The 24059-nt window shown below is 41.9% G+C and overlaps 1 protein-coding gene across 1 annotated transcript in view; it reads left to right on the top strand.

Moving 5' to 3' along the window:
• The window catches only part of LOC144797964 (extracellular calcium-sensing receptor-like), a 192064-nt gene that overhangs the window by 104147 nt on the left and 63858 nt on the right, over positions 1-24059 (top strand). Inside the window, exon 3 of the mRNA XM_078668770.1 lies at positions 9471-9563. Coding sequence (XP_078524896.1) covers positions 9471-9563 — 93 coding nt within the window. The remainder of the gene's footprint in view (positions 1-9470; positions 9564-24059) is intronic.

Raw genomic sequence — 24059 nt, 5'->3', positions numbered from 1 at the left:
AAGCCTTGGCGTGCAGAAGAGGAACTGCTTGGAGATTTCCTCTGTTACGAAGACTCTTTCAATGCCGCCAAGGAGACCATAGAATGTCCTGCTTTTCCCAAATATGTAGAAATGTTGAATGCGGAAATTGAGCAGGAAGCAACGATTGCAGCCGAGATTGCCAGAGACAGTTCTCAGGACAGTCAGAGTTCTGCTTCATTGAGTCAGGATCCACTAGGAGGACCTGTTATTGAAAATGAAGCTGCCACTGCTATGAATGAAGTTGAAAGAGCCATGGCACATGCTCAAGAGGATGCGGTTAACTTAGAAGAGTTGGAAAGACAACTCAACATTGAGCAGAGGAAAATATATGACGAAGTTACCATGCAAATTGATCATGGATTAAGTCATGATAAGAAAGAGTGCTCATGTACGTCGTTGAAGCCTGTCCGATTGTACGTGAGTGGAGAAGCGGGAACTGGAAAAAGTTTCCTCATTAAAGCAATTTCATGCTATTTGCAGGAAAGGACAGAGTCATCGCTGTCTTGTGTTGTCACTGCTCCAACTGGACTGGCAGCACATAATATTAAAGGGATTACTTTACATCGTTTACTGATGCTGCCAGTGGAGCATGACAACAAATTACAATATCACAAGCTATCTGGAGATGCTTGTTTTGAAGTTTCAAGAATCTTGAGGAAAATGAAACTTCTTATCATTGACGAAGTAAGCATGGTTTCCAATGTCATGCTTGCCTTTGTGCATTTGAGAATGCAAGAAGTTCTCAAAACAGAGTATGATGTGTTATTTGGTGGCAAACACATCATTGTTTTCGGAGATCTTCTGCAGCTGACACCAGTGAAAGGGCAACCTGTGTTCAAAATGCTCACGCATGAAGATACCAGGAAGTGCCTAGGCAGCATTGGCAACGTCAATATATGGTTAAACTTCAATTATGCTGAACTGCATGAAAATATGCGTCAGGCGAAGGATGAAGTTTACAAGACTATTCTACAAGATGTTAGAATTGGAAAAGTGACCGAGCATGGGAAAGAAGCTTTACATGCACGATTACTGTCAAATTTATATCCAGAACAAGATGTTGTGCCTGAGAATATTTTTCAGAAAATTACTGAGAAGAAATCTGGAATATGTTTGATGCCAACTCTTGCAGAATGTGCCAAATTTAACAACAAAATGTTGCATTTAGAAAAGCAAGAGATTGTGAAACTGGAAGCTATTGATAGAGTAGAGCATATGGGATCAACAATTATTTTGTCTGAGAATCTGAAAACAAAATTGGATTCATTAGAGAAGAGTATATCTAAAACAACAGGTTTTGAAAAGACTCTGAATGTGTGCTTGAACTGCCGTATAATTTTAAGAAGGAATTTACATGTTGAAAGAGGTCTGGTAAATGGATCAATGGGTAATGTTGTTGATTTTGTGAAATACAGAAATAGAGATGGAATTGAATTTTTAAAAATTAAATTTGATGGCATTGAGGAAGTACAGCTAATTGGTCGTTGTTCTGCTAGATTTTTGCTTGTAAAAGACTTATATGTTCGCCGTAAGCAGTTTCCTGTTTGCTTGGCATATGCGGTGACAATTCATAAATCGCAAGGTTTAAGTGTAGACAGTGCATTGGTGAATATTGGCAGTTCTGTGTTCAAGGAGGGTATGGCATATGTGGCATTGTCACGAGTTAGAACTTTATCGGGATTGTACTTGATTGAGTGTGATGTCACAAACATTTGTGCGGATCTAGATTGTGTTAAGGAATACAATAGGTTAAGAAGAGAGTATGCGCCACATTTGCCTCAGTATCCTTTGTTTGAGAAACGTGTGGTAGGCCGGAAACGAAGAAATGTGACAAATACTGGGGAGGTTGTAGCAAAAAGACGAAAAGTCGATGAACCTAAAATTACAAGCAGAAACAAAAAGGATTCTGTTGAAGATGTTGTTGGTTTTCAGTTTGAAAACAGTTCTGGTGTCAACTGCTATGCTAATGTAGTGGTTAATGTTTTGTTTTCTCTAGAAAATGTAAAAGAAGAGATTGTGGTCAATTCTGATCAAAGATTTTGCAGTTTGTTAAATTCTGTGTTAGAGAAATGTAGCACTGATAGAAGAAACATAGAAAGTGTGTCTGAAATTCGAAATCTGTTAGACAGATGTTCAGGGCAAACACAATTCTCTCAAAATATTCAGCAAGATTGTCAGGAGTTTTTAATGTATATGCTTGATGTATTACATGCTGAAGGTGTAGATGTAGATCAGCTGTTTGGGCTTTCTTATCAATGGCAGCATGACTGCGAGAACTGTATGGTATCAAGTACTACTAGTGTAGACTCAGAAAGATTTATATATTTAACTTTGCCAGACAGTAAATCAGTCTCCTTTAATAAGCTAGTAAAAGCAGCTGATCACAACATGGAGTGTAGCCAATGTAAATCTGAAATGATGTCCACATTATTTATACGAACATATGGCCAGTATGTCATTTTAATGTTCCAACGATGTAGGCCTGATGGAACAAAATTGACAACTTTAATTAAAAATTTTGTAGCTTCGCAGTTGTCAATATCAGGAAGGACTTTTGTAACTGCAGCAATTATATATCATGACGGCCCTTCAATAACATCAGGACATTACACAGCTTATTTAAAGTCTAGAAATGGCTGGTCATTCTGCAATGATTCTGTTTTAATTTTCAAAAAAAAATTGCCGTATGACCTTAAAAACTCTTACCTGGTGTTTTTAAAACCAAAATTTTAGGGAAATAATCTCGGGATGTGCTCTGTGGAATTTCAAGAAGTTCTAATGGCTCCTACACAATTTGGCCTTGAGGATAAGTGTAGTTCAGAGACATAACTTCTAACCATAGGACTGGACGTCATGGAGAAATACGTGCAGTTTGAATGAGTTCAGAAAAACTGTTTCTTTTTATAAGCTAATTGAAGCAGCCAATCAAAACATGGAGTAGAGGGAATGTAAGTCTGCAATGCTGTCTACTGTTTTACATAGCTTTGTGATTAAAAGTGATGTAGAGAATTAAATAATTGTAGTAGTCATAGAGGTAGTGTAAGTCTGCTTCATAGTAAGCAGTATCAGTGTCATAGGAAATGTAGAACATGACTGAGCAAGAAGGGGAAGATATTACTATTCCAGGATTGTGAAAATGATCTTCAACATTTTAATTCTGAAAGTTGCGGAAATGCCAAATGACGGGATTGGCTTACAAGAAATCCAAGAGTTATAAATGGCTCTGACCAGATTTGGCCTTGTGGAAAATTGTGGTAGAGAGCAAGAAGTCATTTATTGCATGTAACGTGTTTTTAAAAACGATGGAGATTTTCTTTCAGAAAGTGGCGGGTTGAAAGTAATAACAGCACAAAAGAGTGTAAGCTGTTCATAGGACATCCTTGGACGTCATGGAAAGTAAGTTAACTTTAAGGATTTCTGAATTTTGAATTCTTATGTTGTATGGGTTTTTTAAACACAGTCATTTTGATTGTGTTTTTTTTTCCCCCGCTGTTACATGATGAATACCTTCAAGTCACTGATTTAAGTGAAATTTGATACATTCTGAGAACAGCAAAAATAAACCATTTAACATGTATAATTAATGTTCTACTTTTTGTACTTATGATATACATTTAGAAATGTGAGGTAGATATGGAGAAACTGAGGCTTCTGTAAGTGTCAAAGTTAATGCTTACAGTGCTGCACTTCTGGGTACTGTTTTTTTTTTAAAACTGAATAGGCCTCACCTTAAAGAAACCTCTTGAAAGGACACATCTTATTTGTATCCTGAAAGAATCATTTCAAATGTTAGACACAATTTTATGATGGCTTTACATCTTTTTTGCGCTGCTATTGCATCACTATTGTGAGACATCAGCAATGCAAAAGATGCATCATGTTCCAAAATAGGCCTCACTTCATCAGCATCAAGATACTGTTTGTTTAAAATATATATCTTTAGGATTGTGTAGGGGACGTATAGCAGCAGAGGCTTCTGTAAATCTCAAAGTTTTTGAAAAACTGTTTCTTCTTGAACCTTTTCCCTTGTCTTTTCAAATTTTTAAATACATGTTTTAATATTTTTGAAATGTTTCTTCTCTCTTTTACAGATTGAAAGTATGAAAAAATATTTGAAAAAGTTAACAAGAATTATAAGGTAAATGTTTTCTACTCTTTTAACCCGCAATCCACTGCTGAAGATGTCACTGACTATGTCATGAATGATGTAATAAGTGGACATGACTTACTTCATTGGTAGGCCTTCACATGTATTAATGCATACACTGCTGCACTTCTGCGTACTGTTTCATATGCTGAACTACATCTGCACTATGAGATACCTAAGCAAAGGCAACACAGGTGATGTGATTGTGAAATGAGCAAAAGAAACTCCACGTTTTTCAATTACATTACTTGTGTTTTCTAAGTTTACGGATGACATTGTGCAGATGAACTTTAGGTCTGTCTATGGACACAGAAGAGGTCTGGCCGTTGTTCAAGAGTGAAGTGGACATGTTTTACTTCAATGGTAGGCCTTCACATGTATTATCTCCTCTGTATTCTTCAACAAGCATAAATTTGATATGCAACCCTGAGTAGGCCTCATCTTAAACAAACTTTTGGAGAGGACACACCTTATCGTCATCCTGAATCAATCATTTAATCTATCACATTTAACATCTATTAGTTCTACTGCTTCATTTCTTTAATCCTTACTTTCCTGCGTTTGCTACTTCTCTCATTCCTTTCTCTATTACTTAATTATTCTACTCCTTCCAGTATTTTTCTCAGTCCCTCTCTTCTCATACTTCTTCATTATTATTCACTCATTCTGTCTCTATTAATGTTACTGTTTCTGAATGATCTCAAAAATTTTTTAAAACAAGAACAGTAAGTATAAGGATAGGAAACAGACATTTATGTTACAAGAAAGACAGCTATAGGAAGTAAACAAAAGATACTGTTACTCGCAATCCACTGCTGATGATGTCACTGACCATGTCAAGAATGATATAATATGTGACATGATCAGAAGTGGATTGCGGGTAACAGTATGTTTTCTTTACTCCCTGTAGCTGTCTTTCTTGTAACATAACTGTCTGTTTCCTTCCCTTATACTTACTGTTCTTTTTTTGAAAATTTTTTTTGGGTTCGCTCCTGGTTCGCGTACCGGAGTGCGAACTGGAAGCGAACTAAAAGAAATAGAGGTTGGCAGAGTTTCAAAAATTCTACCAATTTTTTTTATAATGGGGAGGTAGTTCTGAAAAGAACTTTTTTTTTGGTTTTTGTTGTTATTTTTCTGAACATTTTTTAAATTGTTTTTGTTTTTTCTGAACATTTTGTAATTTTTGTGTTTTTTGGGGGGGAGGGGGGAAACAAAAATGATTCATTGAAAAGGGCTCAACAGGAGCAACGAAAAAAAGAAGAATTTATATTTTGGGGCGTTTCGGGCAATCATGATTTCTGATAGCTCTCATTATAAGAATAATGCTTCTTTCTCCGTAGCAAAGTGTTTGGTTGCACCACACGCACACTTGCTTTACTTCCCCCATGTCCATTTGAATGTTCGGGATCACCTCCCTCGCCTCTGGTCCCGATACTTCTTTGACAACAGATCTTGTCGCCATTGCCGGGGGATTTTGCTGTTCATCACGAAGCTGAGCAGCACTATAATTATTTGGGTGCCACCTACTCATATGCCTGTGCATCGTATAATTACCGAAGCTGTATTTCTTGTCAGTGCCCCTTGAAAGTCGATCGCCGCAAATACGGCAAAACACATATCTGGCATTGACTTTTTTTTGGCCTGCTGGAAATTAAAAAAATTGCCAGATGTAGTTTTCTTTTCTATTGTATCTTCTGGGCTCCTCTCGCAAAAACTCAGGCTCTTCCTCCTCTTGCTCCTCTTCTTGATCTTCCTCTTCTTCTATGATTACTTGAGCAGGTGGTCCTTTCTTCCCTTGAGGAGGTGGGGGTGGTGGTGGGGGAACACTAGCTGAAGCAACAATGGAAGCCATTTCTCTATAATGGAAAAGGGTCTTTCTCTCACCAAGATGAAAGTCAGAGTGAGGAAAGAAGGAGGGGTTTTCATCATTTGGGAAAAGCAAAAGTTCTCAACCAATGAAAAGTGTTATTTTTAGGTCACCTGACCTAGCCTTCCATTATTATGAAACCAAAAGTGAAATGAACCAATGAAAAGTTTTATTACCAAGTCACATGACCTGTTATGCTTACGTTACGCGCTCCGGTTCGCGCCCCGAATAGCTTCCGGGTCGCTGCGCTTCGCGCCTCGGTCCGCGCCCCGGGGCACTTCCGGGTGCGCTAACGCGGTACGTCACAAGACGCATTACGCGGCAACGCGATACGTCGCGCTTTCGCCACGCGCCGCGGATCGCTTCCGGGGAGCTGCGTTTCACGCCTCGGTCCGCGCCCCGGGGCACTTCCGGGTGCGCTAACGCAGTACGTCATAAGACGCATTACGCGGCAACGCGATACCGTCACTATGTTGATTTCTTATCGGTTCGCGGACCGGGTCGCGGCATCTATTTGAGCTAACGGAAAGCTTCCCGGTTCGCGGACCGGGAGCGAAACAAAAAAAATATTTAAAAAAAATTATTAATAAACATATAAAATATATTTTTGTATTTAAAGAAGAATACATTTTACAGCTATAGATATTAGCTTTTAAAAAACCAATGAAATTCATTGAAAAAACCATAGGTTATAGACCATATATAGTTAGGAATTAGCATTTACAAAACCTTGAAAATTCACTGAAAAAACCATAGGTTATACACCATATATAGTTAGGAATTAGCATTTAAAAAACCTTATTTTACTCACACAAAACCATTGAAATTCCATATATAGTTAGTTGTACTAACTATATATCACGCACCCGCAATCCACTGCTGATCATGTCACATATGACATCATTCATGACATGGTCAGTGACATCACTGATGACATCACTGATGACATCTCAAATGACATCACTGATGACATCACTGATGACATCTCAAATGACATCACTGATGACATCACTGATAAAATCTCATTTGACATTAATGATCACATCACTGATGACATCATTCATGTGATAATACGATGAACCTCTTCAGACTCTAATATAACCTTAGATACACTCAGTGTAAACAGACACTCACAGACTGTCACTCATCCATGGAGTTACTTACACACCTAGTCAGTCATGCAAAGAATCAATCACAGCTCCATTTTCACAACTATACAGTTATACACACCTTACTTATTCAAACATATACTAAAACATATTTACTCACTTATACAATCCTGGATACAAGAGCACAATGATCCATACAGCCACTCACACATTCACTGGCTCTTATGCACAGTTATTTATATATGTCAACTCTCACATGTACTGTATTTTACATATGTACTTACTTTGAGATGTAGCACTGAGATATCTATTCACTCACCAATACAGTCATGCACACAGTCAACCACCCATACAGCTGTTTCCACATGCACTTTTGAACCCATACATCTATGCACAGAGTCATACATCTCCCAGCCACCCACACACACTCTCAGTCTCCCATACAAATGCTTGGGCAACCAATCAATAACCCATATAGTTACTCATATAGCTACTGATCAACACATGCAGCAGTTTACAGAATAACAGACATAATGATGCACAAATTAAGACAGTTTAGTCACTAACCCATGCACTCAGTGAGACACATTTAACCACTCACTCATACAGTCAGTCATGCACCTACTAAATCCTTCATCCAGACACTTATACATCCACTCATTCTTAAATATGTAAGACATATTTTAACTTTACAGAAAAATACAGTCACTGGATGTTGTCATCAGTGATGTCATCAGTGATGTCATTTGAGATGTCATCAGTGATGTCATCAGTGATGTCATTTGAGATGTCATCAGTGATGTCATCAGTGATGTCACTGACCATGTCATGAATGATGTCATATGTGACATGATCAGCAGTGGATTGCGGGTGCGTGATATATAGTTAGTACAACTAACTATATATGGAATTTCAATGGTTTTGTGTGAGTAAAATAAGGTTTTTTAAATGCTAATTCCTAACTATATATGGTGTATAACCTATGGTTTTTTCAGTGAATATATATATATATATATATATATATATATATATATATATATATATATATATATATATATATATAGGAGAGGGGTTGGCCTAACGGCTAAGGCGCTCGACCTCGGACCTGGGGAACTCGAGTCTCGGTAACGACGCCAAAAACCCCCTGTGATTCTGGGCAAATCACTTAATCTCCCCATGCCTAAAATGAACGTGTGTCCTCATGTAATGTAACTGGTGCTATGTAAAGCGCTCTGATAACTGATTCGGTTCGGTTCTAGTTCGCGCTATATAAAAAGAACTCTGCCAAACTCTATATCATGATAGTGATAAATCTGTAGAAAGTGTTCTTTCAACTCAGGGTCTGGGAGAGAATAACTGAATTGCCGTACACACTCAACTCAAGGTCTTTCGTAAGGAACCATGGCTTTTTTTTTTAGAAATTAATGTCCAATCTCTGGACACTTTTGTAGGCAGAGCTTCAACTGTATGCACAAAAGATGTCTCTATTGGGTCTCATTAAAAGTCGAAGTTGGTGTTTAACTACATGCCTTATTTTACTCTACTGGCGAAATATTGGTAAGAAGAAATACTCGTAATAAATGGGTAGTGGAGGGTCTAAGGGCTGAAACATGTTGACCAATTTCCACCTTTAGTTGACAGTCATATTTTCAAACTGTCACACACTTATTTTTAATATTGACACCATGACTTTTCCCCAATAAAATGTTCCCTTAGGTCATGGTAGCCAATTTTAGATTCCACTGTTGATGTGTTTTTCTTCACATATTTTGTTCACTGCAATTGATATCCCACACATTACGAACATTTTTCCTCTTTGGTACAGATGCATCACTGGTGGTTCCTTGGGTTTGGAGAAGCACACAATAACAACAGGTGTGTGGCTCCTTAACCAGCCCATTTTCTTTGGAGTTATCCCAGATGATGATGCTCTGCCATTTGGGTGGGCTGATGGGATTCATTTCTTTCCTGTTATACACACTTGATAGGTAGACAATGAGTCTTGTTTCCTTTTTCTTTGCCCATATTATTTTAAATAGACTAGTGACAGTTTTTTCATTGTTGTCATTTCAAGAAGAAATACTCACCTTTCACCACAAATGAGTTGAGCATCTATCTCATTAGTTTCATTGTCAAGTAATGAACAACATTTTTTATTTTCCATGCGTGCAATGTATATTTTTTTCTAAATTCTGCAGAGGTCTAGTTTCTTCTCTGCAAATTAACAATTATGTTAATCGGGTTGTTCGAGAAGTTGTCTCCCTTTTTTATTAATTTTCTTTTCACAACTAATAGAAATGCATACAAATACATTACATCGTTTCAGGTCAGCTATTTTGCTTCCAGTCCTCTTCTCAAGAACAAGTATGAATTTCCATCATTGCTCCGTACTATCTCTTCTGGTGAAGCTGAGGCGGTGGTGATCGCTCAGCTTGTAATGAACTTTGGTTGGACTTGGGTGGGTCTGCTTTCCACGGATAATGATTTTGGGAAAATTGGTTCTCAATTTACAAAAAAGGAGCTGCTAAAATATGGAATCTGCATTGCTTTCCATGAAGTCATCCCAGTTGTTCCCTCAATTACAAGGACCAAAGTAATTGTTGAGTTGGTGAAGATGTCTACAGCTACAGTTGTCATCGTCTTTGGCTCTGAGCCTTACATAGTCCCAATATTGCAGGGGCTTGCAGAAGAAAAAAAATATGGTAAAGTATGGATTGCCATGACCAGTTGGTCATTTTCATATTTTTTAGTCACTGAACCCTTTTCTTTCCTATTGAGTGGCACTTTGGGGTTGGCCTTGCACAAAGGTGAGATGGCCGGTTTCAGAGAGTTCCTCCTTCAGATTCACCCATCTCGTTCTCCTACTGACATGTTTGCTAAGCCTCTCTGGGAGATAGCTTTCAGATGCTACTGGCCAAGCTCAGACAAAAATGAGACTGCTGAACAAAGTACAGGTGTTATGTGTTCTGGTGAAGAGGACCTGGAAGAGATCAATAACCCATATCTTCATGACCCAGATCTAAGAATCAATTTTAATGTTTATATGGCAGCCTATACTCTGGCACACGCCCTGCGAGAGATGGTCTCCTGTGTGCCAGGCAGTGGACCCTTTCTAAACAGGACATGTGCAAATCTAAAAACCTTTCAGCCATGGCAGGTAAGATGTTCTCCTAAATGCATTTATGTCATTTGTTTAAAGATTATGACTATGTGACTAGCAAGGATGTTTGATGTAGACCCTTGTTATTGCAAGATAACATGGATGTGCCAACTAATCCATCTTGGTTTGTGTAACATGAATGTACAGAGATATATTGGACCAACAAAGTAATTGGCATCAATATTATGGGGCCCTCGGCCAAAGGCTGATTGGTAAAACATTGGCTTAAAAGGTTGCTAGCAATTGTTCATAGCCAGCCATCTGTCTCACACAGGAAGTGATTTGGTAACATCACAACTTTGCTGCATCTCATTCAACAGCTATTTAGCACAACAATGCAAAAACGAATGTAAGGAGTATTATTTGCCATGCCAGCATTACCACCAAGTATTCACCCATTCCAAAAATCTTTTTCCCTTTCTATACCAATGGGAGGAATACTCCCTTACAAACATCTCCTGTTCTAACTCATTTTCTGTTTGCTTTTTGTGCTCAATCGTTTCAATGCTTTCAGGAAGGATAGGACAATTTCCATTATTGCCATTTCCTACATATTGAGTGAAGTTACATTCGTTTTCCATTAAGGTAGGATATAGTTGTTATGTGCAGGGGTAATAGCTTCGGGGGTTGTTTGATGTGGTCACCCTTCAATAAATGTGTTTGTTGGGTACAGGTGCTTTCCATTGGGTACTGTGGTATATAAATAAATAATACCGGATCTATTTTTGAGTGAATGAATGAATAACAGAATAGCTCAATAAATAAGAGTCAAGATTCGAGGTAGTAGGAGTATTGCAGGTTTAATACAGCATAAGGACAGGAACAGGACAACCTGCATAGGAATAGGATGACAGGGCCCAGCAGCTGCTGGGGCTGGGATGAGCGCGCTAACTTTTAATAACAATACACGAGCATATATACATAGCGCAAACACATAGCATTACATTGCAGTAGGCGTAGCAGTGGGTGGAGCAGAAGGCGTGACGCGTAGCAGTCGCGAAAGATAAGAGTAAAAAGAGGTGTAACTGGGCGTATACATAGACATGTGGTGCAGACGTAACAGGATATGTCATGAATGGGGCGGAAACATAGGAGGGGGCTACCTAAGGAGCCGGGACCTCTAACCTGATGGTGCGCGCAAACTGGCAATGACGTGTTACGAGGAGAAGCTGGGGGCTATGAACTCTGTGCTAGGAGCAGAGACTAAAGTCTGGAGGGTCGGAGCGACATGTACCTAAACCCTATCTAGTATCTGATGTTTAGGGAACATGTTGATATAAACTAGAAGTCATGAGGGGAAAAGCTAACTGACTCTAAGACTAGAGCATGCATTTATTCTTCATATAGTGCGTGATGAAGAATATTAAATGACCATTAAATACAGTATTTCTCTTAACATGGAGCCGCATAGGCTAGACAATGACGGAAACTATTGATGCAGTTCAGTAGCTTAGGAATGCAGAGAAGGAGGACTGAACTGATAGCTGGAATCACAACATAGTCTTGGCAGACTCAGAGGCTGAGCCAAGCTGCACCGGGCACTGCGAGGCAGGAAGTAAGTGAAAGGTCGAGGATACAGGTGGGGGCTGGATCGCTCCTCAGCGAGGCTTCAGGAGACAGGAGCTGAATCTGATGTCCGGGCCCTGTTGAGGCCTGGAAACGGGGACTTCATAATGAAATAACGTACATACTGAGAAACGTGGCAACATAGCTTTACATAGGCCTGATATTCGTAGTATTCACGAGAACTGGAAACTAGCATACCAGAGGTGGACACAACTGTAATTGCGTCTTGAATCGGACATGGGGAATAACATATGCATATTGGTCATGCACACATAACATATGATGGATGACACGTAGGGACACAGAACATGACAAAATTTACTTTTCCACATTCCCTCCTTGTCACTACGTTTCCATCAGGAAACATCAATATTCATGATACCATCTATCATTTCATACAGTACCATTTGTTCATCTCTAATTGTCTTGGAACGGGATTTAGAACGGGGCTTGGGACTAGGAATACAAGAGGTAGCACACATGCCGCAAATCGCAGGGCCACATTGTATACAGAGGCAGCAGCTGAATATGATCGCTACTGCGATACCTAGAAAGGACAGGACTTTCCATCCCCAGGCGGAAATTATATTCCAGAACCAACCGGACCATGTCCAGGTGCCTGGATCCTGGTGTAATAGATGGGCAATTTTATGAAGTCTGGTTATAGCTGAATAAACAGACGGCGCGTTATTTGGAATGAAAATGCAACAACTGGATCCGATGACTCTACAGGCCCCGCCCCTATCGGCCAGTATGACGTCAAGGATGAGACGATTCTGTAAAACGACAAATCTCATAAAGGATTGCTCTTCGGTTAAGTTACCTAGAGCGGAGGCAGTCTCATCTACTACAGCTTCAAGGGTTCTTGTTAACCTACGGATTAGCTTACTATTTACAACTGTACCTAAATAAGGGAACACACCTTTATCAATATCAATGAATTGCTCTGCAGCAGTTTCAGTATAATCGACAATCGGGAGGTTTCTCTTGTGTATAGTATGTACTAGGAAGGAATTCCTATGGTAGTCAGGTGGGGCTAGGAAAACAGGTGGCAGTAGGAAGGCAATGTAACAGGTTCCCTCCCAATCGAGGGGCAGATGAACATATGCAGTTTGACCACAAACGAAATAAGAATGACGTGAAGCTTTAAAAATAGATTTCCCACTGTCACTATACTGGATAATAGTAGTACAATCACTATGTCCTACGTGTACAGAACCATAATTACGGACACATAATTCGCCTTTGACTGGTAATACTGAAATAGCAGGTGAGTCTGGAGTAGTATCAGACTGAACATTCAGGACCATGAAATTCGACGAATAGTTACCTAAATTATACACTTCATTTTCTAGATCTAAACCTGTTCTGTGGGGGAAACCTTGCTTGTCTGGGAAACATGTGCTGTTAAGAAAAGACATATCTGTTAAGGATGACGTTAACGTGGACCATGCTCCACACGAACCATTATGTGAAAAAGGATAAGGAAAGAGTGGCAGAACTCCCTTCGGGGTCTGGAAAGGGGGGAGTCGACCACACACCCAACAATTAGTGGCATTGCTGGTCTGGTGTGAATAATGCAACATACGGATGAAGGTATTGTTACGCATAGCGAGGCGGTATGAATATTCGTGAGGAGGCAGATCACTAAACGTGTGTTCTACTGTAACATTAGAATGCTTATTTACATGAGGAACTGGGAAACACAGGAAAAATGCGTAACTAGTGCAGGAAATCATTATGCTGAGAAATAATATGAAACTTAGAAAAACGATACATCGGTTTGAGTTTTGACTAACTCTCTCACTATGGGGGTCTATTTTATACATGTCAGAAACAGTCTAACCGTTTCACCTAGGGGAGGACTTAGACAATCAAACTGACTGACTTATTTTACTAGACCGGAGTTTTTGCTTATACTCCTGCTGCGGAGTTTTCTCTACCAAGGGAGGGGTTGTATCAATGTCATTTGCGGGACAGTCCTTAGGAACAATGTTTTGACAAGTCTTGATATCCTGGGAAATGTTTTTAAAGACCGGTTTTAATCCGTAGAATTTCTTGACGTGCGAAAGGTGCACCCAGCCGCGGCGTCCTTCCAATTTCACGGCTGTACGGGTGGTGAGGAGGACCTGACGGGGCTCCTTCCAACGTGGCTCCAGCGGACTTGATCTGTCAAAGTTCCGGACGAGCACCATCGAACCTGGAACGATTTCATGCGGTGCCACCTCGGTATTGTCTGGAAATGCGGCGGCAACCTGTGAACGACATGAGTTGAGGGCAGACATCAAGGAAGCTAGGTAATCTGTCAGCATATTACATGAAACATCAGTAATACTTCGGGGTCTAGGAGTACCCCACATGTTAGGGGGGCGGCCGAAAACGACCTCATACGGGGACAGACCTGATCTGGAATGTGCGACCATGCGCATATAAAACAAAGCAACTGGCAGAGCTACTAGCCAGTCCACACCCTTATCTTTACATATTTTGGCAATTCGAATTTTCAGAGTCTGATTATGTCTCTCGACAAGACCAGCTGCTTCAGGATGGCGTACACAGTGAAACTTCCACTGGTACCCTAACAACAGGGAAACGTGCTTCATCAACTCAGATGAGAATGGCTGACCGTTATCAGAATATACGACTCTAGGGAGTCCATATCGAGGGAAAAATTCACGAACCAACTGCTTGGCAGTGGTCGCGGCTGTGTAATCTGGGACTGGATATGCTTCTGTCCATCTGGACAAAGCGCATACAACTACAAGGACATACTTGAAACCTCGACATCGCTCCATCTGAATATAATCCATCTGGAGGACCTCAAAAGGGTGGTCAGGGGGCTGGAAACCACCTTGTTCCACCGGGACACTTTTACCTGGATTAAACTGACAACATATCATACAGGTACGGATTTTCTGCTTGGCTGCAGCTCGTAAATGCTTGTTGAACCAAATGTTCTGGATACTGTCTAACATTGCTTTTTCTCCTAAATGTGCTGGACTATGTGCGGTATTAATGATGACTTGAACCATAGAGTCGGGGAGAAACCATGCGGTCCTACCCTTTGTTAACCATCCTTGATCTGTCTGGACCCCTCCTTGTTCAGACCATTTCTTGATTTCATCGGGAGTAGCATGTAACTGGATATCTATGACATCTTGAGTAGGGTCCTTAACTGTCATACATGTAATCGGATCTGGAGTGTGTGTCATGTTAACTGGAATGTCTAGAGTCTGTGCTGTAAGCTTGGCTGTGCGATCTGCTAGATTATTACCTTGGGAAATAATGTCAGTAACTTTCGTATGTGCTTTGCATTTCATGATAGCAATAGATGTCGGTAAGTGTATGGCATCTAACAGAGCTTGAATAAGGAGACCATGCTGAATCTTGGTTCCATGAGAAGTCATGAAACCTCTCTCCTGCCAGAGCACTCCAAAGTCGTGTACAACTCCAAATGCGTAACGTGAATCTGTGTAAACATTAACTTTCAGGTTCTTGGCGTGTATACAGGCTTGTGTCAGAGCAACTAGCTCTGCTGCTTGAGCGGACAGGGTATCAATACGGTGTGTCTCAATAACTTCAGTGTCAGTAGTCACTGCATACGCGGCTACTAGTTCTCCTGTACTAGTCCTCATACATGAACCATCCACATAAAGTGTCAGGTCAGGATCTGGTAACGGAATGTCTGTCAGGTCTTGTCTTGGCTTTGTCGTAATGTTAACTACTTCCACGCAATCATGTGTGGCTGGATTTGAATTAACTGATGGTAACAGTGTAGCAGGATTCAGGATGTTGCAGCGTCTAATTTCTATGTGTGGCTGAAACAGTGTCAATTCATAACCTGTTAAACGTGCAATTGTCAAGTGTTGTGTTTGTGTTCGGTTTAAAAGAACTTCCACGGAGTGTGGAACTTGTACTGTCAAGGAATGTCCTAAAACTATGGAATCACTTTGTCTGATAGCTAGGGCTGTGGCTGCAACTGACTTGAGGCACGCAGGCAGAGCCTGGGCGACTGGATCTAGTGTGCTCGAAAAATAAGCACAAGGCTTGTTTTGTCCTGCTTGGTCTTGTGTGAGAACAGATAATGCTGTACCTTCACGTTCAGTAACGAAAAGTGTAAAAGGCTTACTGTAGTTCGGTGTCGCTAGAACTGGAGCTTGACATAAAGCTTTCTTTAACTCGTTGAAACTAAGTGTATGTTCAGATGTCCAAGGGAGGACAGTCGATCCGGCTGCCTCCTGTGTCGTTAACTGTATCAGTGGTTTGGCTAGAAATGCATACTGAGAAATCCATTGTCTGCAATAAGAAGTAAGGCCGATAAAGGCACGTACCTCCTTCTGGGTCTTGGGCTGAGGAAGACTCGCTATCAACTGGATACGGTCTGGTGTCAACTGCCTACCCCTCTTGGACAGTAAGTGTCCTAAGTAGACCACTTGCTGGACACAGAATTGAAGCTTCGAAGGGGACACCTTGTGTCCCATCTCAGCTAGGAAATACAGAACCGTCAGTGACGCTCGCTCGCAAGCACGTTCAGAACGGGCTGTGATCAATAGATCGTCGACATACTGGAGCAGGGCAGTGTCAGTTGGCATGTGAATGTTGTCTAGTTGTCTCTTGAGTGCTTGACTGTAAATACTAGGACTTTCTGTGAAACCTTGAGGAGCGCGTGTGAACATATAGCTCCTTCCATTTAAACAAAATCCGAAAAGAAACTGGCTGTCTGGATGGATGGGAACACTAAAAAATGCGTTCTTGAGGTCTATGACAGTGAAGAACGTGGCTTCGGAATCAATGGCTGTCAATAGGGAAGAGATATCTGGGACAACTGGGTACTGCGGAATAATACATTTATTAAGTTCTCGTAAATCAATCACTAATCGATATACTGGGGGTGCATTTGGATCAGTACGTTTCATGACTGGAATGATCGGAGAGTTACATACGTTGGAGTCAGTTTCTACAACTACTCCTTGAGCCATGAGCTCGTCTATAATTTTGGATAAGGCTGCTACAGCCTCAGGTGGCAAACTATACTGCCTGATTCGTGGTAACACTACACCTGGTTTCAGGGTCACACAATGGGGTGTGATTTGCATGTAACCTACATCAGTTGGACCTTGCGCCCATAAATGCTGCGGAACTTTAGACAGTCTGGAATCAAAATCTCGTAATACATAGTGACCCTTAAAGTCACGTAGGAACAATCGTATTCCCTCTGGGGAACAACATATAACGGCACCTAACTCTTTCAGTGTTTTAATGCCTAATAGATTTTCTGGACATGACTTAGTAAGTAACAGATCAGTAGTGCGGGACAATGGACCTACTTCTAGAGTAACTGGCTTTGAAATCTCATTAACGATAGGCTTTCCTGAAAATCCAAGGGAAACATTTCTTGAGCCTGAGAGCGGAGCCCCTGGAACTTCGGCATGACTAATTGTGGTCCTACTTGCCCCTGTATCAATCAAAAACTTTCTGTCTTTCCCTAATACTTGACTGTGAACATAGGGACCTTCTTGATCTACAGGTATCTCGATGAGAGGCAAGCCTACCTCCCTCTCTAGGCTGTTTCATGAATATGGCTGGTACTCTGGATACTCAGACTGTGCATACTGGTACATCTGTGATGTAACATGCTGTGTTGCAGCGATAGGCTGCGGTGCTATAACTGTCTGTTGTGCATTCTGTGGCTGAGGAATCTGTGAAACTTGTTCCTGTCTAGGCGGACGTGGTCTTTCTTTAGTCTTACCAGTAGCTATGTTATGTTTCAGAACTGCACACTCATTTATAAAATGACCTGGCTGTTTACAATAATTGCAGTTCCCTTTAACGGGAGCTGCAGGATGACTGGCTTGATTCGGACCCCTCTTCTGACTGTCTTGAGGAACAGATTGTGCAACTAGTACTTTCATCTTCGTGTCTTTCATACGTTTTCTCTCGTGTTCTTGTTCTTCTCTGATTCTATTCTGGTGATACTGGAGCATCTGGAGCATCTGGGACGGAGTATTTGCTTGCCAGGTGCTTTCGACTTTCAAAACTCGGTTTTTAACTTGTGGGCTTGAATTCTCGACTAATTTAGTAACGAAAAGGTGAGGATATGACTCACTACTTGTCTTGAGGCCACTGTTGATACTAAAGCACTTTTCAAACCTAGAATAAAAATCACTAATATCTTCATCTTGTTTCTGTTTACAGGCTGAGATTGCATCCCAGTCTTCCTTTTTCGTTGTTAATAATCTGGGTAAAACTTGAATCAATAATTCTGGTAATTCTTTACATTTATCTCCAAGACCAGTACCTGGTACTCGTGCCTTGTCTTCTGCTTCTAGGACTGTCCAATCTATCTTTTTCTCTCCCACCTCCCATTCTTTTTCCTTTAGCTTTTCATACACCCCTGCGGGTAGCAGAACCTTTAACATTTTAATGATATCTGGGTAAGTGTATTCTCCCATACGGAGCATGTCTTTTAATTCTCTATGGAACCCTGCTGGATCTTTGTCATGACAGGGAATTAATTTCTTCATTTCGAGAAGTTCCATCTTTGTGATCGGAGTATATACAAACACTCGTTGCATTTCGCCACCCGTTCCTCTGACTGGGTGGACTTCTCGTAACGGATTCTGTCTGTCTATGTAGAATGATTTACTTTCTGGGGGTGAAACATGAACAAAATGCGGGTTCAAGAATGTTCTATATTTATGACGCTGTTCTAGAATGACACTAATTAAATCGGTACCTAGACCTCTCCATCTGTACTGGAGTAACTCGTTCAGGATATCATGTAACGGACCTGGATCAGAATGTTGACCCTCATACAGAGTAATGAGGTGCTGAATCATATACATACCCACCAGTCGTTGCTCGGCTGGGGGCATTTTCAGAAACATTTGTGCCACTATTTCGTCTGGAAAAGTGGTAGAATCAGTAATCCATCGGACTGCTGATCGGACTAGTTCCTGTTCATGCATAGTACTTAACTCACTGTAACCGATTCGTGATTTCAGAATGTGATCGGTAGCTTGAAATACTTGTTCTAGGGAACCTTGTTCTGGTGCTGGATGATGGAAAGTTGGCTTGTGTTCTAGACGTAAATGGCGATCTGGAAATCTAGGTTTTCCTACATACGCTATTCTGGCAGTATTCTCGTCGTCTTCCTCTTCAGGATCAGAGGTACTTTCTTTCTCGCTTACTTGTGCGGCTTTACGCTGTTCGTGTATCTTTATTATCTCTCTGCGGATTTTCTTGTACATACTCTCCATGGCACCAATGGTATTGTGCTTTCCTTCGGCTATATTATCACTCCACTTTGTTAGAGTTTTCATTTCTTCCGGGTCTTTAGACGGGTAATCCTGTTCTCTTATTAGACAGTTAATTAAAAACTTTAATATCATGCGCTGAATCTCGGCTTTCCTTTGAGACATGGCATCACTAATACTTTGTGGGTCATCCCCTGTACGGATGAAACGATATATCCTGTCTAGATCTTCTTTCATATTCGGCAGGGTGACTAGATACTCGGTCACTCTCCTTACGCGTACGGAATATAAAACCATATTAAACTCGCCTGGAACTGGGTCATAGACACATTCGCCAAGGGTTTGCCTGATTTCTGCGACAGACTTATTACTCTTGGGAGTACGCTGTGATGCTTGAGCATGTAATTCGAGTGCTGATAAACGTTTGTATGGCGGCGGGGTTTGAGGAAGACCTCCTCCTGCGGCCCCTAAACTAGAATCATCAACTGATGCTTTCCGTCCTGGCAGGGTCGGTAATTGTAACGTGGGCTGGACTTGTATGGCGGGCTGACCCAGGGGGGCTGTTAAGGGCACCCCGGTATCTGGGGGAGCAGGAATTACCTGATTTACAGGGACTGGCGGAGTGCGAACAGGATTTGTATATTCGGGGACTGTGTCGTCCAGATAGGACGAAATAAAAATATCAGCTGCGGTCGGTTTGTGACGTAGCTTGGTCGGAACTAATGGTGGCGGGAAATTACTGGATGCCTCTGGGGTCGCTTTTGGCAAGCCCTCAGCAAGAAGAGGATACATACCCTTAATGAGGGCATTCCTCTGTCTGTCTGATTGCTCAGTTCTAACTCGTTCACCTATCTCGATTAATTCTCTTTCTTGGGCTCGTTCTTGGGATTCTCTACTTAATTCTGACTTTCTGATTTCTTTTTCGGTTCTTTTATGAGCTTCTTTGCGCCATAGCTCGATGGCATCTTTCTGTGACTGTCTGGCTTTCTTTTTCCATAATGCTTCTTCTACTCGCATGATGCATTCGGCATCCCATGTACCCGATACGGGCCATCTATACTTTTCTTCTAACTGTTTGGTATACTCTACCCATAAATCTAGATACAATATGGCACTTATGCCATGTTTCTGATACATAAAGTGACCTGGACTGTCCCTGGGCGGGACGGGAACTGCTGCTTCCAGCAGACCCTTTCTAGTTTTTAACTGACGTAACTTGGAAAATATGGGCATGACTGAACTGTAATCTCGACACAATACAATACACAATGAACACGATACCTATTTCCCATTCATACCACGACATTAAAATACATGAAAAACATTTAAAATAACAGTTCGAACAGAATACTACCTGGAAATACTGAGAACAGAACACATGAATTTTCTCGAGAACAGAAACTGACTAGAACAGAAACTAGATGCACTGCTGAAACAGTACGAAACTTACCGGTCTCTTTAAAGAGACACGTCAGGACCCGCATCCACCGAAGTGGACACTTCGTTTGTGGGACTGTGTACCACCAACCCACAGACCAGAGTCAATTAAATTGACCCTGTCTAGATACTACCTCAGTAACGGTACTCACCGGGCAGCAAGAACGGAAGGCCTCGGACTGGACTGGACTGCTACGACGACGAACTTCGGACTTCAGTTACGGGTGGACCTCCGGATACCTCGGACCTTGGACTCTTGGCTTGGGCTCTGGTCGGGACTCGCCGCGTTCCTCCACCGTCTCGTCTGGATGCTGGACCGCCTCCTCCGTCTCCTCCGTGGGCCTGAGGGATACTTGAGCAGAAATATCTGCCACTGCGCAGAAGAGTTCCGTCACGACTGCAGAGGGTCAGGGGGTCGGCGTGGCTTCACCGACGCGTGGGGAAAGGGCAAGTCCCTATTCGGGCGCCATTATGTGGTATATAAATAAATAATACCGGATCTATTTTTGAGTGAATGAATGAATAACAGAATAGCTCAATAAATAAGAGTCAAGATTCGAGGTAGTAGGAGTATTGCAGGTTTAATACAGCATAAGGACAGGAACAGGACAACCTGCATAGGAATAGGATGACAGGGCCCAGCAGCTGCTGGGGCTGGGATGAGCGCGCTAACTTTTAATAACAATACACGAGCATATATACATAGCGCAAACACATAGCATTACATTGCAGTAGGCGTAGCAGTGGGTGGAGCAGAAGGCGTGACGCGTAGCAGTCGCGAAAGATAAGAGTAAAAAGAGGTGTAACTGGGCGTATACATAGACATGTGGTGCAGACGTAACAGGATATGTCATGAATGGGGCGGAAACATAGGAGGGGGCTACCTAAGGAGCCGGGACCTCTAACCTGATGGTGCGCGCAAACTGGCAATGACGTGTTACGAGGAGAAGCTGGGGGCTATGAACTCTGTGCTAGGAGCAGAGACTAAAGTCTGGAGGGTCGGAGCGACATGTACCTAAACCCTATCTAGTATCTGATGTTTAGGGAACATGTTGATATAAACTAGAAGTCATGAGGGGAAAAGCTAACTGACTCTAAGACTAGAGCATGCATTTATTCTTCATATAGTGCGTGATGAAGAATATTAAATGACCATTAAATACAGTATTTCTCTTAACATGGAGCCGCATAGGCTAGACAATGACGGAAACTATTGATGCAGTTCAGTAGCTTAGGAATGCAGAGAAGGAGGACTGAACTGATAGCTGGAATCACAACATAGTCTTGGCAGACTCAGAGGCTGAGCCAAGCTGCACCGGGCACTGCGAGGCAGGAAGTAAGTGAAAGGTCGAGGATACAGGTGGGGGCTGGATCGCTCCTCAGCGAGGCTTCAGGAGACAGGAGCTGAATCTGATGTCCGGGCCCTGTTGAGGCCTGGAAACGGGGACTTCATAATGAAATAACGTACATACTGAGAAACGTGGCAACATAGCTTTACATAGGCCTGATATTCGTAGTATTCACGAGAACTGGAAACTAGCATACCAGAGGTGGACACAACTGTAATTGCGTCTTGAATCGGACATGGGGAATAACATATGCATATTGGTCATGCACACATAACATATGATGGATGACACGTAGGGACACAGAACATGACAAAATTTACTTTTCCACATTACGGTGAGGTGTCTGTCAGATTTCACCAGGAAAATTTACATCGACACAGACAAAAAAGCACACACACTCTCTCCTTCTGCTTTGAAAGTCTTGAAAAATGTTGGTTATTTTACAAAATATTGTGTTTTCTGTCACTTAGTACCCCTATCAATCCGCATTTGTCTCCCTTTCGACTGCCCTTTAGCTCCTCTCAAGTGCTCTGCTTGTCATATAAAGTATTTTAACATTATATGCAAGAATGATTATTTGAAAATCGGAAGCTCACCCCTCCAATTTTACTGGCAAATTTCCACCTCTGGTTATATCTATGTTTGACATGGGGTGCTTAGCTCATTTTTTTTATATTTGCTGTATATTTTTCCAAATGTTTTTTCCACCTGGGGCCGTATTTTGTATTGGGCGGACTTTCCCTGTGTGCACCATGGAGCACCTTAAAATAGATGAGCCAGATGGAAACAGGGACAGTGTGCCCTATTGCATTGAATGCACTGCTCCGGGGGCAGCACATTCAAGTGAAATACGGAGCGGCTTTGAAGCAGCCACGCTGTGTTTCAAGGTGCAGGCAGCAACCACAAAAACAATTGTTGAATTTGTTGTTTTTGCAGGCAGCAACCGGCCTGCAATCTAAGGGGGATTAGAGATTCCGCTGCAGGCGGATTAAGTGGATGACTATACCCTCCTGCAAGGGCATGTCTGGGGGGTCCATGGAACCCCCTTACTCCCCTCCAGGGAGCTGCTATCAGGGAGCGCACTGACAGTGTGCCACCTTTTAGATGGTGCTTTGTCAGAGCACCTTCTAACAACATCTTTGTTTATGCGCCCATGTCTATAATATGGTGGAGGCAAAGGGATTCCCTCATTTGCATGGGGCCACGCCCCTGTGCAATTGTTAGAACATCCTCTGGCTATAGCGCTGGTGCTGTATGTGTACCAGCACTATCTGTATTACAGAAAGGCCGCACAAGCATCTGCAGCGCTTTCTGTAATTCCCAAATGCCTCTGGGGCACACAAAGTGGGCGCTAAAGACCGTCATGCCTCCGGAGCACTTCCATAATTGGGCCCTTGGTTTTTCTATCTTTAGTTGATAAATTAGCAGTGCAGCGGCCTGCCTTTCTGTGGAATCCCCGTGGCAAACAAGCCTGCTTGGGAGATGCCAGGTTGTACACTTGCCCCCATGTTTGAGCACTCTGAGTGGCAAATCGGGTAGGGGAGAGAACATGGTGCAGCAGCCCTTCTTTTTTATTATACACAAGCCATGGTCCAGCTCGCAATTAGTGCCACGGCCCATTTTCTTTTTGAGAAAAGAGTGTTGCTCTAGCTCTTTATTTCCTCAGGTTTGGAGGTGTGTCAGTTCACTTTCTGGTGTGAGTGATATGCTTTGGCCCACAGCAATGAGAAGGCATTTAATAAAAAAGTATCTGCCCTACCATTCTTCCTCTCTGGAGTCTTGGGTTAGGGAGGCTGGGCGAGGGTGTGGCTTAGCACTGATGGAGTAGGTTGGGGCTTGTGTAGATCCATGCTTAACTCCACCATCTACCTCTACTCTGCACCTTTATTGCCCACTTAGGAGCAGCACCGTGAGCTGACGCTGTGAATGTTTTATCACCTGTCAGTGTGAGGACGATTGAGCTTTCTGAGAGTGGCCCATGTATGTTTATTAAGCCCAGTGTAGCTGCCAATAAAATCTTAAGATGGCGGAGAAGCCCGGCTTGAACACAATCATTGAAGCAACATTTAGTGGTCTGTGAGTACCTTGTGGTGAAGATTGAAAAGTACAGCGCCTCTTGGCACAAAGACTATATAAAAAAAACTTCA

Source organism: Lissotriton helveticus, chromosome 12, assembly GCF_964261635.1.
Source record: "Lissotriton helveticus chromosome 12, aLisHel1.1, whole genome shotgun sequence".
NCBI classification, from domain to species: domain Eukaryota; kingdom Metazoa; phylum Chordata; class Amphibia; order Caudata; family Salamandridae; genus Lissotriton; species Lissotriton helveticus.
This window is presented reverse-complemented; position numbering and strand designations above follow the sequence as displayed.